At 40.3% G+C, this 13,925-nt stretch overlaps 1 protein-coding gene across 1 annotated transcript in view; it reads right to left on the bottom strand.

The window, feature by feature from the left end:
- Positions 1 to 13,925, bottom strand: part of Cdkal1 (CDK5 regulatory subunit associated protein 1 like 1) — a 570,376-nt gene that overhangs the window by 108,614 nt on the left and 447,837 nt on the right. The window contains 1 exon segment of the mRNA XM_052727871.1: positions 12,875 to 12,937. Coding sequence (XP_052583831.1) covers positions 12,875 to 12,937 — 63 coding nt within the window.

Raw genomic sequence — 13,925 nt, 5'->3', positions numbered from 1 at the left:
CAGAGATCCGCCTGCCTCTGCTTCACGAGTGCTGGGATTAAAGGCGTGCGCCACCACTTCCTGGCTCAGTCCTATTTGTTAATGTTTATAAAAATACTCCACATTTTTACTTCATGTCTCCTCTTTTTAAAGTAACTACATCAGTATTATTTCCTTTTAAAATTTCAGGAGATTGAGAGACCCATGTCACATGGAAATATTGAAATAAATGTCAACAAGTTAAGTGAAGTCTATGACAGATGACCATGAGAGAATCTGAAATTTAAACCAAGCTTAAAGGAGCAGAGCCCATGTTGTAAAGAAGATGCTCTTCAGGCCACATCCTGTGAGCCTGGAAGAAGATGACAACTCCTCCCAGCTCAAGTTCAAGTAAGAAACTCATAGTACTGCAAAATAAAAGCCTTTATTACTTTATCTTTTCTAGAGTGGAAACATACTTAACAACAGTCCTAGAGTGCGTATGTTGTAAAAATTACAGTATAAATGTAAATGCCAAAGGTAAGATGTATATGAATCCTATGCGATTCTTATTAGTATCCTATGCAGACTATGTAGAAAACATTGGGACCTTTGGAAAAATTTCTCAGGGACAATATTTCGATGAACACTTTCAATGTAAGGCTTTTGGTTTTATAAGTAAAGATTCTTAAATGTTTAACCTAAGCTCCAGAGGACTTGTTTATTGTTAAAATGAAACCAACCTGTTTCTGATAAGGTCAATGTATAGGGAATGGAGTGAGGATAAGAGCACAGAACCCGAAGCTCGATGGCTGCCGGATCTGCTCCCCAGGAAGGACTGACAGTCCTACAATGCTCTGCTTAAGTATTGGAGGAGGAAACAGGTGAACTCCTTCAGCCAACTATTCACTCAGCACTTCCCATTTGCCACTGTGTTAGGTACGGGAAGATGAGATCCATCGGGGACACATCACTGTCCACGTTCTGATAACTATAATATTATACTAGCAATCATATTTGACAATGTACTGTGTGGTATCAGTGGTGCATCAGCGTCCTTGTAACTCTTTGTTCGCTATAGTAACAGCTATTTACTGAGCAGCTACTATGTACTGAGTACTATTGTATTTTATCCTCTTGACAACCCTATAAATAGTAAACTTCAGAGACTCAATGTCTTAGTTACTTTGCTATTGTTGTGATGAGACACCACCAAGATCAAGGCAACTAATAAAAGAAAATATTGATGGGGCTCACAGTTCCAGATGGTCTACAGTTCCAGAGTCCACGACCATCATGGCAGGGAGCATGGCAGCAGACAGGCAGACATGGTGTGGGAGAAGTAGTTGAGAGCTTATGTCCTGATCCACAGGCATGAAGCAGAGAGAGAGCTAACTGGGAATGACATGGGCTTTTGTAAACTCAAAGCCTACCCCCAGTGACACATCTCCAACAAGGCCACACCGAGTCCCTCTCAAACAGTTCCACTAACTGGGAACCAAGCTTTCAAATCACAACACTCAGATACACACTTCCCCTGCCTGTGTTAGAATCTCTCATTTGGACGTGCACCACTCTAATGAGCAGTGTCTTTTTTCTTTCACACCCTTATATAAATTAATGGTGAGACTTGGAATAGCATGGTACTGTGAAAAAGTGTAATGGTCCCATTTTATAGAGGAAGAAATGCAGGTGAAGAACCTGCATCTTGCCAGTATCACATAGCTGGTAGGTGCGAAAGTAGGCGGCTTGAAATGTAGAGGTGGCTACTTACAATCAAACACCCAATTACATTTTTAGTGTTATTTATAATAGTTGAGAAAATACACTCACAAGAGAAAAACAAATTAAAAAACAAGGCATATATTTTCTCCTTTAAAGAAAAGACTTGAAAAGTTAGTTGACACAGTGTGTCAAGTGTGGGGAAACAAATACTGTCTTAGAGCTCTGCAGAGATATGACATGGAGTATCTAGTAGAGTGGGCAACTGATGATACCAACAATGACTTAAAATGTACATATCCAACCCCTAGACATTCTTCTAGAGCTTTCTTAGAGGTAATGGCCATACAGGCACGGAATGACATGTTTACAAGACTATATGGTACAACACTGTAAGATCAAAAGACCAGAAACTACTCCAAGATCTGTCGATAAGAGTCCTCTTAAATAAATATGGTCAACATCTGGTCCGGAATATATTGCTATTTTTTTGCAAAAAGAATGTGGCAGCTCTTTAGGTAATGATCGAACAATCTCTAAGATACACTGTAAAGTGAAAAAAATAGAGAAATTCATAGTGCTTTAATGTTTGCATTTTAAAAAGCATGTATCTATACTGTAAAGTAACTCTAGAAGCATTCATACAAAACCAGAAACAACTGTTGTCTTTGGAGAGAAGCCTAGGAGTCTGCAGGACAGTGCCAGCAGGGAGACTTTCTTTGAATATGGTGTCACATGAGTACATGCATTGTCTGTTTTATAACTGAAAATGAAAAGCCATCTTAGTACACTCTCCCACAGCTGGAGAGTATGCACTATGACTCACACTCCTGGCTGTTACCACAGCCCCACTGTGTCCCCACACACAGAGCAGCAAACTAGAATAAGAAGACTGCATTTCAGCCCTGCATCTGCTGTGGGATGATGAGGAAACACCCTACGTTACTAAGGTCTGAATAAAATACACTTCATAGGAAGAAATAAAATATCAAGTTGCACTCTCAATTCAAGGTGAGGAAGGTGAGGGAATGTAAGTTATGACCCCAATCCTCAAGACCATCATAGTACAGTAGGGTAAACTGTGACACCAACAAATGAACATGTGACAAGGCAAAATCAATCCAAAGTGATCCTTGCTGCTATCTGACTCCATGTCCTATTGGACTGCAAGCATTGCATCTGGTCTGCCAAGAAAGAAGAGCATGGAGTGCCAGATAACAAAGGCACACACAAGTTAGAGTTGTAGGGGAAAACCTTCTATGTATATTAGACAAGATGTGAAAGAGGTAAAATTAAGCTGGGTCTTGAAGGATGAGTAAGAATTCAACAGGGCAAGAATACCCATTCTTTCCTAAACAGCAGAAATGTGAGTCCAAGGGCCCCATAGTCTGCTCTCACCAGCGAAGATGGACACATATACTGTTGAATGCTCATGGTACCCTTTCCTGTGGAAGAGTGCTGCAAAGCTCATAAATGACACCCCCAGCAAGAACACAAAGGAGGGCAACAAGCCAGACCATCTAAGCAACTCTGTGGGGGAAATATTAATAAAACAGGAATCTGAGCTATCAACAGGGAAAGAGAACCAGACTGCAGGGCAAGAGAACATGAGGTCAACAGAAAACAGAAGGAAACCAGTTACTAATGGGAAGAAAGGATGGGAGGCAAGGACACCCAAATCACTGCTACACCACTTAAAATTTTATATTAAATTATAACAACAAATAAAATAATAAAGACAAATAAGTGCTTTAAAAAGACAAAATTAAATTATAGAATTTTATTTCCTACAAAATAGCCAGATTATTATACTTGCCAATGATTTAAAATAGAATACACTTATACAAAAGGACCTCAGCCTTTACAATTCTTGCACTTTCATTTGCACTCAGATATATCTAGAGACTTGAGCAAAGCATATTGCATGAAAAATTTTCAATAAAAGTATTTTTCAAAAGAGACACATTTAAGCCTTAAGCACTCAAAGACTAAATGCTCGAAACAGAAAACCTTCACTATCATTAGCTACAGTTGGGAACTTATTTTCTTCTCAGATGTTGAAACTCTAGTTTTCCAATTTCAAGAGAAAACTATGGAAACTGCGCATAGTGTAAGCCCAGTACTTGTGACGCTAAGGCAGAAGGATTGCCAGAAGTCCAGGCCTGCTGGGCTACAGAGTGAGACTCTGTTTCCATTTCTACACCCTCCAAAAGAGTATTAACATATACCTATTCAAAAGTGCCATAAATGCTTGCTGTAATTATGTCTTCTTAATACTGAAAACAAACAAACCCCAGAGGGACTGAGAAACTGGCCCATGGAAATACTTCCCATTCACTAGTCTCTGTGGACAGAATTCTGGCAATGGTTTTGTGTGACACAGAATCTAATCTCAAAGGTGACAATCATTTAATGTGGCCCACAGATGGGGCCATTCAGTCACTTAATAATGTGCTGTGGAAGAGGGGTCAGGCCTGGGGAATCTCTCTCCCCCACAGATCAACCTAGACACCACCAAGCACAAGACTCTGAACAGCCTCAATGCAGGGACAGAAGAGTGGAGGCCAAGGCAGCAGCAGAGGCCCTCGCTTCCCCAGAGTGGACCCCGTGATGTCTCACCAGCAGACATCTGCAACATCTCAATAAAATAACCAGCTAAAAAATAAGTCACTAATTTTATTTTATGATAAGCTGTACTTCTAAGAAAGAAAGTGTACCTTCCTTGGAGAGGTAATTAAAATTCTTCTTTCTTGAAAATATTATATTAACACCTTTTAATTTCTCTTTATACTTTCAAGCAACTTTTCAAAAAAGATTTTCCAGGTTAATATGTTTTCATAAAATTTGTGAGAGTCTGAGTTTAGTGAGCAAGTTGTTTTCTCTTCTTAAATAAACAAGTAAATACTTAATAAGCTGTGTCTGGCCATTGTTAGCCTGATGGGGTCACTCTGGGCTCTGGACAAGGAGAAGGACACGTTCTCTAGGCAGAAAATGAAATGAAGGGGAGATCTGAAAATTTTTCTCGAAGATTTATTTTTTTTAACTATGTAAATATGTGACGTGAGCAGCAGGCGACGAGCTGGGACAGCTCCAGGGTTCTGGGCCTGAGGCCACTCTGCCACTTGATGATCTCCACAGGCCCCAGGAGGAGAGTCAGGGAGTAAGCCGGACAGTGCTCTCTGCGGGGCTGCATGCCAAGAGTAGCCAAGAGCCATTGGCTAGCTTCTGTATGCCTAACTTCTGCAGCACACAGGCCGCAACCCCCAGGGGAAGCCTACTTCCTCTGTCCAAGCTGATTTTGAATTAATCAGGCTGTTTCTTATTCCTGTTCATACCTCTGTGTAGATTGAGATTTGGGGTTGAGGAGAGAGAAGGAAGAAGGTCCATATCAGCCCTGGGTCTAAGTGGTGTTTACCAACCCACCTCTTAGAGTACCAGTTAACTGCTGATTTTCAGTTATGTGGGCCACAGAGGTAATAGGCATATACTCTGGAGCAAGACTTCTCTGAAAGTCTAGTTGTGGGGTCTACAATAGTTACTTAACCTCTCTGTTTTAGGTTCCTTACTGGTGGGACAGGGTACAAGAAGTCTAACCTCAAATGCATTTATTTGTTGTGCATGTAGTATGTACAATCTATGTAGGCACACATGCTCCAGATGTGTATGGAGATGAAAGGACAACTTTTTGGAGTCAGTTCACTTCTTCCACATTGAATAAATTATGTGTATGTGAAGCTCTGACAGAGGTGCCAGCTACATGGTGGGCTTTAAATGGTTACTTTATTACAACCCACAGCCACAATAAAGATCTCGTTGGCTCTCATTCTCATTGTAAATTCTCAGGCTAACCAGTGGAGCAGAATTCCAGGGATCTGTGGGTCCCAGGGTGCATCATTTTAGCAGCATCACAATGGCAGCCCTGTGCATTCACTACTTTACCTACCCATGCCTGCAGCTGCAGTAGCAAAATGAACTGGACTAACATGTAAAATACAATGTTTAATTTTAATATCCCGTTTGAAGGAAAATACATACATACAATATCAAAGTTAGGCTCAAGGAAACATGACCTGCTACTTAAATATGATGCGGTGAAAAGGAGGCCAGAGCTTTGGATTAGGTGAGCATGGATTAGACACTGTGGAAGCAGGAAACAAGCTGAGCTATGACTGCAGCCGTGGTGACAGTCACCTGACCATCTCCAGAAGGAAGGCATTTTAATAAATGGAAGCCGTTTTTATATTCAGAGGGTTGCTCATGTGTGCTTCATTCTGTGGCTGGGCTATTTGTCTTTAGAGGGGAATTGAGGGGATCAATTTAATCTTTTCTAGAAGTTTCACATCCCTGTATTCTGAGGCCACAACCTGAGTGTGACTTTTGTATAAGGATGTGTGTTAATGTAACAGTAAAGAAATGCTGTCAGTTAGACATTCACTCAAAATCTCCTGATATTTAGCAACATCCTTAAAATTACTTTAAAAGCATTTTTTGTCTTTGCCAAAGATGGAAAATAGAGTCACATGCACAAATGGCTTTGGGCAATCTGCTACAGAACTGTTTTAAGCACGGCATCAACACACCAGATCAATAACTTGTTTCTTTATCTGCACATGCCATGAGAAATCTGGCTACCATAGAGTGCCGGATCAATTAAAAACTGAATTTGCTATTTCCAGACAGCAGATCGCTTGAGGCTCTGTAGGGCCAGCAGGCAGGGATCCAAATCCCATCTCTCTCTGGAAGCACAGCTCACAGCACTCTGATGCTGTGTTGTGCTGGAGCACGGGGAAGTGGGGGAGACGAGGACTTCACAACGCCGTGGCTGCCGGATCGAAGGAGGCAGCCATCGTTCCTCAAACAGTAGGAGCTGGGGACAAGAACCAGGTGAAAAGACTTTTGCTGCTTTGCATCTCTACAACATCTGATTAATGGACATCAATATATGGCTTCTGAGATGAGACTGTACATTTGCTTACAAGGTATGATGCAAGTATTTACAAAACTGATGTCACCAAGATGCCTAACCTCTTAGGGAAGAAAGGACAGTAGTACAGCCCAAGACTGTTGATGTGGATTTCCCCTGTATACCTCAGCTAAAAGCTGAGCTGATAAAATTTCACCTCACATTTTGATTTTTTATTGTATTACATTATATAATAATTTTATTAAATAAAACTTCACCAAGTACTAGTAGATAAGGTTCCCAGAAATGTATGTATAAACAGTTCTTAAGGTAGTCTTGGGAAGTGTGGGTTATTGAGATAAACTTTTTGTATGTTTGATATTACAATTTAAAAAATTGTGCTAGGGGTGTGATGAGAAACTGCTCAGTGGTTAAGAGCTCTGGTTGCTCAACTGGGTCCAATTCTCAGAACCCATATGGGGGTCCATAACCATCTTTAACTCTAATTCCTGGGGAACCACATGTCTTCTGGCCTCCACAGTCACTATGTGCACATGATACACAAACATATATGCAAGTAAATTATACATACACATAAAGTAAAACAATACCCTAAAACTGCTTGGACTGTGCTCAGTGGGTAAACTGCTTGCCATGAAAGTGTGAGGGCTGTAGTAGACTCCCCAGGACCACATGAAGCTAGGGAGATGGAGTGACTGCCTGAAATACAACTTTGTGGATTACCAGTGAACTGGCTGGCCAGACCAGCTGGAACAGGGCAGCTTCAGGTTCAGTGAGAGACCCTGCCTCTACATAAAATGGAGAACAACCAGGAAGACACCATCAACTTCTGCTCTCCACATGTTTGTGCCTGAATTGCCACACGCGTGCCCATACACATGAAAACATGTATACACAGACACACAAATAAAATGTACTAACACATCACTATGATCATCTCATGTTAGGCTTAGAGTAATCTTCCTGTTTTTTTGGAGGGGGGGAGGGCAGGCATTGTGCCAGGAGCAAGCTAAGGACCTTGTGCATACTTGGAAAAAATGATAGTGATAGTGAGTTAGTTGAGAGTGAGCCCCAGCATTGGTATTAAAAGTAGGCGCTACCATCCCCAGTTTTCTTTTACTTGGGTTTTGGGAACTGAACTCAAGACGGCAACCCTTTTATCAACTGAGTTATCTATTTACCAGTCCTCAACCAATCTTTAAGATGAAACCACAATAACATAAAAAATGTTCGTTATGTTTTACAGTACCTGATTTCTAAATAATTAGTGTGGGGCCATACTGGTCAACACGCTGCTCTGATGCTCACATTTGCTGTTTCTCATCTAACTGCTCACACGTGTCCCAACATTCTTTATGGTAATACCTCACCTATCCAAACTTTTTCTAAGAATGAACTGTTCCTAAAAGTTTTTAAGACAAGTACACTTTCCCCCCTAAAACACAAATGTTTCCAAAAATAGAATATATACATCTCCATTGTTTTCAAACAAAATATGTATTTCATGATATAAACTAATCCTAATGATTAACCCTGGGATTGTTAAAATGCATTAGGTATCTGGGTTTTGGGGTCTAAATTAAGTGGTCCTGGGCAGCGCACTTTCAGAGGTCCTATTAAAGGGTACTAGTCTTTATAGCCCACTCTTGCTTTTATTTGGTAGGCTGCCACTTTTTCCTAGAGCTCTGGATTACTGAAGCAGTAACTAGGCTTTTCAAAATTGCTGTTGGGGTTGACTTTGTAGTTTGGGCAAGCAGACATATATATTGGTTAGGTGGATTTAAACAACAGAACGGACTGTTAGTGGATGAGGAGTGAAGGTAAAATGCAGTGGTGGTGGTGGTGGGATTTAAACAGACCTCTGAGCAGCCTGGGTCAGGTTGGTTCTCCTGCCAATTCTAAGCTATATTTTGAGTTAGGCAGATCGCTGCATAAGCAAGATGCTGGGCTGAAACAAGCACTGATGTTCATCTTCCTTCTATTTAGAGGTGAAGTGCGTTCATACACAGCTATGTTCTGAGATATGTGAATTTGTTTGCAATTAGTTGAAATATATTTTAAAATAATAGCCATTACCAAAAGACAAAGAAAAAGCTCACTTCAACAAATGCAGACAATGTACAATGATGTTTTTCCTGAAGCATGGCCATTAGCTTATGTCTCTCTATATAACATACATATAGAAAAATTCTTAACACAGCTATCAGCTAAAGAAAAGATGAGATGTGCCTCACAAACCCCAGAGAATGCTAGAGCAACAACACACTCGAGATGCCTTTAATGGGGGATGGATAAATCCACTCAGAGTAACTGCTTTAGAATTTATTCAAATTTGCAGATGTTAAAAGCTGCTACAGACCTGCATCAAGTTTTCTAACTTTTTCCTTCAAAGCCATTTCATATTTTATACTGACTTTTTTACATTAGCAGATTATAAACATCTGTGTTTAACTAATAAACCTAGATTTCCCTTGAACACAGAAATTCCGATAAAACCTAACAAGAAAAAGAAAGGCAAAGAGAAAGAAAAAGAGAGATGCATCTTTTATGTGCACAATATTTTCTTCAGGATAAAGACACACTGCACATGGTACCTGACAGGCATTTAGTAGGAACATTCTAATTAAAGCCTGCCCTAACTTACCTGTACCTTACAGAAAGGAAAACTCCATTCTGGATTGACACTGTGTACCCTGGAAGGCCTGCAGGTAGGAAACCCCTCCTGGCAGTTAGTATGCTGTTTTCAGAAACTATATGCTTTAGTTATTAAAATTTAATTGTTTTGAAGAGGGCAGAAATGGATAAAATATAATCAAGATTCCTTGCTAGTTTGGGCTGCCTTTGCTGATGTTCCCTTCACTTCGAACCGATAAAAGAGAATATGTATTGGTCAAATCTTCTTAAATGATCTTTTAAAAAAGTTATTATTATAACAATTCTTGACAACATTTTTTTTTTAATGGAGAGACAATGGTCCAAAATAAAATTCTCCAGGTCCCCAGCCACATTTTCAAGTTAAGAAATGTTTCCCAACATCTATTTAGGTACTTTGCTGTTCAGCTTTGTTTGCGTTTTACAACAGCATTTAAGAGGAAACTGAGTGACCATTTACCACCTACACAAAAGCTTTAGGGTGTGATTAAGAAATGAGGCCGGCCTCACTGAAGCAGATGTTTGTTTAACCTGGTGACTTTCCTATGTCTGGGTTAGGCAGGAGCAGCCGGCTATGGTGGTGGTGGGGGGGGGAGGGGGCAGGCGCTAGAAGGGCAAACACACCAGACTCACTGAGACAAGGCTGGAACACTAACTACTCTTTGTAATGACAACGGCTTTAGCACTTACAGTAGGCAAGGCTATCATTTCACTGACCCACTGTAATTTGGGATGAAATCCCAGGAAATGACGCCAGCTGAGGCACAGCAGTTCCATTCCTGAGCTCACTCAGCATAATGAACTCACGGAAATGCTGAGGTTTTTCTTCTTCGGCACATCAGAACATCAAGGGAAAAATTAACATTAAAAGTGTAGCCAGAGAGAGAAGAATATGAGTACATTCACTCTCAAGACCTGGCCTGCGTTTATTTTACTCTCCTATCTCTAGTATTATGGAAAGTTTCAATCATAGAGAAAAACACACAGATGAACGAACCCCCACAAAGCCGTCACTTAGGTTCCATAATTGTCAACACATGGTCCAGCTTACTTCATGCACCATATCCTCTCCTTGGAATTTTTTAAAAGCAGTTTCCAGACAAGCAATATTTTATTTTGTGTAAGGTTTCACTTACAATACACATTTATATTTTTCTAACGCTAACTCCCAAAATCTCATTGAGCATGAGATATTTGAATCAACTTTAATCATATCTTGTAAAACGTTTTATACTCAAAGCTATCTACCTAGAAAACTGATTTGCCTGACTGGAATTGGATAATTAAAATGATAAAGTAGTCTGAAACACAACTCTCTATTATCTATTTATGGTGGGGGAGAAACCCACTCTCAGACTGAAAAGCTAGTACATGATCATGTCTTCCTATGGCGCTCGTCTTTGTGGACATTGCAACGGACTCTGAAGTAAAAGTAGTGTGGTTAAGATTTGCCTACAGGGAGCTAGAAAGTGGGAGGAGCTGCCTAAAGGCCCGGAGCTGCCTACAACCCCACCCCCCTACAAACATACAGAGTCAAAGAGAATGCCAACAGACCAACTTTTACAGGCTCAAAAATCACTCATCTAGCAGGCTAGTTCCTCATAATAATTTACTACTAATCTGAGAGCAAAGATCAAAAGGAATTCCATCTAGCATTTCTATTCAATTCTTCACTGCCAATGACTAATTTGTAGGGGAATGAAGTCCTCACAAGATGAAGCCAAAATCATCTAAGGTGACTTTGATACAATGCCACAAAGGATATGAAGAGGAAGCCGGTAGGAGCTACAGATGGCTAGGCTCCATTAAGAGCGCTAATAAAAGAATAAAGGAATTTCCCTCATCTATGAATTTTAAAAATGACAGAAGTAGGAAAAATTCAGACAACTCAAGCAAAACCTTTGATTTGTCAAAGCTTTTGAAAATTTGTTGTTCTTAAATGTTAACTTTATCATGAATACACTTATGCTAATTAAATGGCCTCATGGAGGGGGACAACACTCCCCACAGCAGTCTGGCCAGTCCCTGGCCAGTGCTGTCACATGACTATTATGTCACCTTCCCACTGCACTTCCAGATGTTATTGGCTCCCAGTCTCTTTTCAACCAATCCCTCCTTTCTGCAAAGTAACAGAGTGAGGTTGGAAAACATTACTCTGAAATGATAGTTTTTAGTATCACACATCTCCGCAAAGCATAAACACTTTCGTTAAAATTTTCTGGTGCTAAAGTCAATTAGTCCCTTGTTACACACTAGCAACTCTAAATTCTTTGAAGTTCTATCAAGTGCTGGCACATTCATTTTGTCTCTGGAGTCCAGACATCTCTCTCAACCAAGAAATGGACTTTTTTACCTTAGTTATTTTGGCTGTGAGTTCATAGGTAAAGACTCAAATTTAGAGTAGCATTTCAACTCTGTGATTTTTTTTTTTTTGTTGTTTGTTTCCTTTGGAAATTACCTCAAATTAACAGATTTATTGGAATATTTCATGGCATAGATTCTTCATATAAGCCTCAGAAAACCTGTGATGTGTCTCTCCATGAAGATGAAGAGCACTAGGAGTTCTAATATTGACCCCAAACATAAAAATTTTGAACTTAAAAAAATTTTTTTATTTCATGTGCATGAGTATTCTGACTGCATGTATGTTTGTGCACATGTGTGCAGTGCCTGCGGAGGCCAGATGAGGACTCTGGATGACCTGGAGATACAGATAGTCGTGAGCCACTATGTGGGCACTGGACATTGAACCAGAGTCCTCTAGAAGAGCAACCAATGCTCTCAACCACCAAGGCATCTCTCCAACCCCCGATTTTTGTACTTTTTAAAGGAGACCTTATCATTTACAAATATGTCATGAAATGATTATAGGTAAAAATACACCTTAAGTTCTTCAAATGCAGGGGGTGGAAAGTTTGAGCACAAACTGAACAGGAATGGCTGTGGGTCTTTCCTGAGCAGTAGGAGGGAGTCCAAGAGCCCTTACACCTCTGTCTTCTGCCTTGCTAGTCTTGGAAAGGGACATGTGCTGCTGCTTGTACACATTATTAGATTCACAGTAAGTATCAGAACAATGGAGAATCAAGATTTGACAGTAAAGGTTTCAACTGTCTCTACCCAATGCAAAGCCTGGTTCGTTCACTATAGTATTTCAAAAAAGAACATTAACTATAATAGGAATCACCACCGCCATCTCAAGAGAATACCCAAACTGTCTCTGCTCGAACTGACACTTCACTGAGAGCGTATCACTACACCTGGTTCGGGGCAGTGCTGGGGAGTGAGCCCAGGGCTTCCTGCATGCTGGGTAAGGACTCTTCCACAAAGTAACATCTCTAGCCCCCTGTAACTACATTCTAATAAAAAAAATGTAAGCAATTCAGTTCAGAAATAGAAATTTTGTTTAACTTACAAGACATTTTAAAATAGAAATATAAATGTAACTGGTCATGCATTTCAAAATTATCACATACTAGTGAAAACTGGGCTATCCATTTAGAAAGATCTAGGTCTGGGACTCATCACAGCCAGGCACTCCCCCTACATGTTTCAGGCTTAGAGCAGGAATTGCCATCAAATGCTCTAATTCCAAACACATTAATCACATGCTTCTCTTACCTTGTGATCATATGGATTGTAGGAATGAAACACCTGAGAGAGATCTTTTGTCCTTTGCTTTTTCTGTGGAAGAAAAACCACAAATATTTGAGTTGACAAGTAGCAAAATATAGGTATGTGTGTGTGTGTTTCTATCTATCTATAGATAGACTTTTGCTTGGTGCAAGTAAACACCAATCAACTGAGAGTTATATAGGTCAGCTGTCATGTAACAGGCAGACTACCTCTTCCTAGAACAGTGGTCTCAACCTTCCTAAGGCTATGACCCTTTAATACAATTCCTCATGTTGTGGTGACCCTCCGACCATAAAATTACTTTTGTTGCTACTCCATAACTCTAATTTTGCTACTGTTATGAACAGTAATATAAATAATTTTGGAGGTAGAAGAGTTTTGTCAAAGGGGTCAAGACCCACAGGTTGAGACCTGCTGTCCTAGAAGGTTTTGTAATTAAAGCTAATTATTATCACAAACTATTTCCAAGTACACACCTAGAAACTAGAGCGAGGAGGAAGAAACCTCAGCACACATTTGGGGTCCTTTCAACTCTGTTTTCATGCTAGCATCTGATCCTCAAGCACTAGTCTACCTGACTGACACCGTTGCTGCACCAGGCTGCCTGGCACATCTGAGTCTGCCTACTGGAGCCTGCAGCTGTTGGAGGACCTTCATCACAAAAATGTTCTACCGACTCGGTACCCAGCATGATGGATCCTGTACATAGTACATATTCAACAAATAATGGCTCAATGAATCAGTGACATACTTGAGGCTGAGAAGCACGGAACTATCATAAGCCTCACAGGCAGCTATGAAAAGACAGGCCCTCTACTTATAACAAGGTGTTCTTCTCAAGCTAAAAGCAGGCTTTACTCAAGACTTCTCAAGTAGGCTCCCCAGGCTCTGTGACAAGGATAAATATGGGGTTCTCCATCACACCCAACTTGAAAAGAAGCTTGCTTGTTTGCCACTGCATGCTTATCAATTTTGTGTACAAGCATGTGTACATACAACACACATAGTTATTACTATCAAAGGTGTTGTGACATTT

This window comes from Peromyscus californicus, unplaced genomic scaffold (genome assembly GCF_007827085.1).
Source record: "Peromyscus californicus insignis strain IS unplaced genomic scaffold, ASM782708v3 Scaffold_8__1_contigs__length_139910024, whole genome shotgun sequence".
In the NCBI taxonomy this organism is placed as follows: Eukaryota; Metazoa; Chordata; class Mammalia; order Rodentia; family Cricetidae; genus Peromyscus; species Peromyscus californicus.
This window is presented reverse-complemented; position numbering and strand designations above follow the sequence as displayed.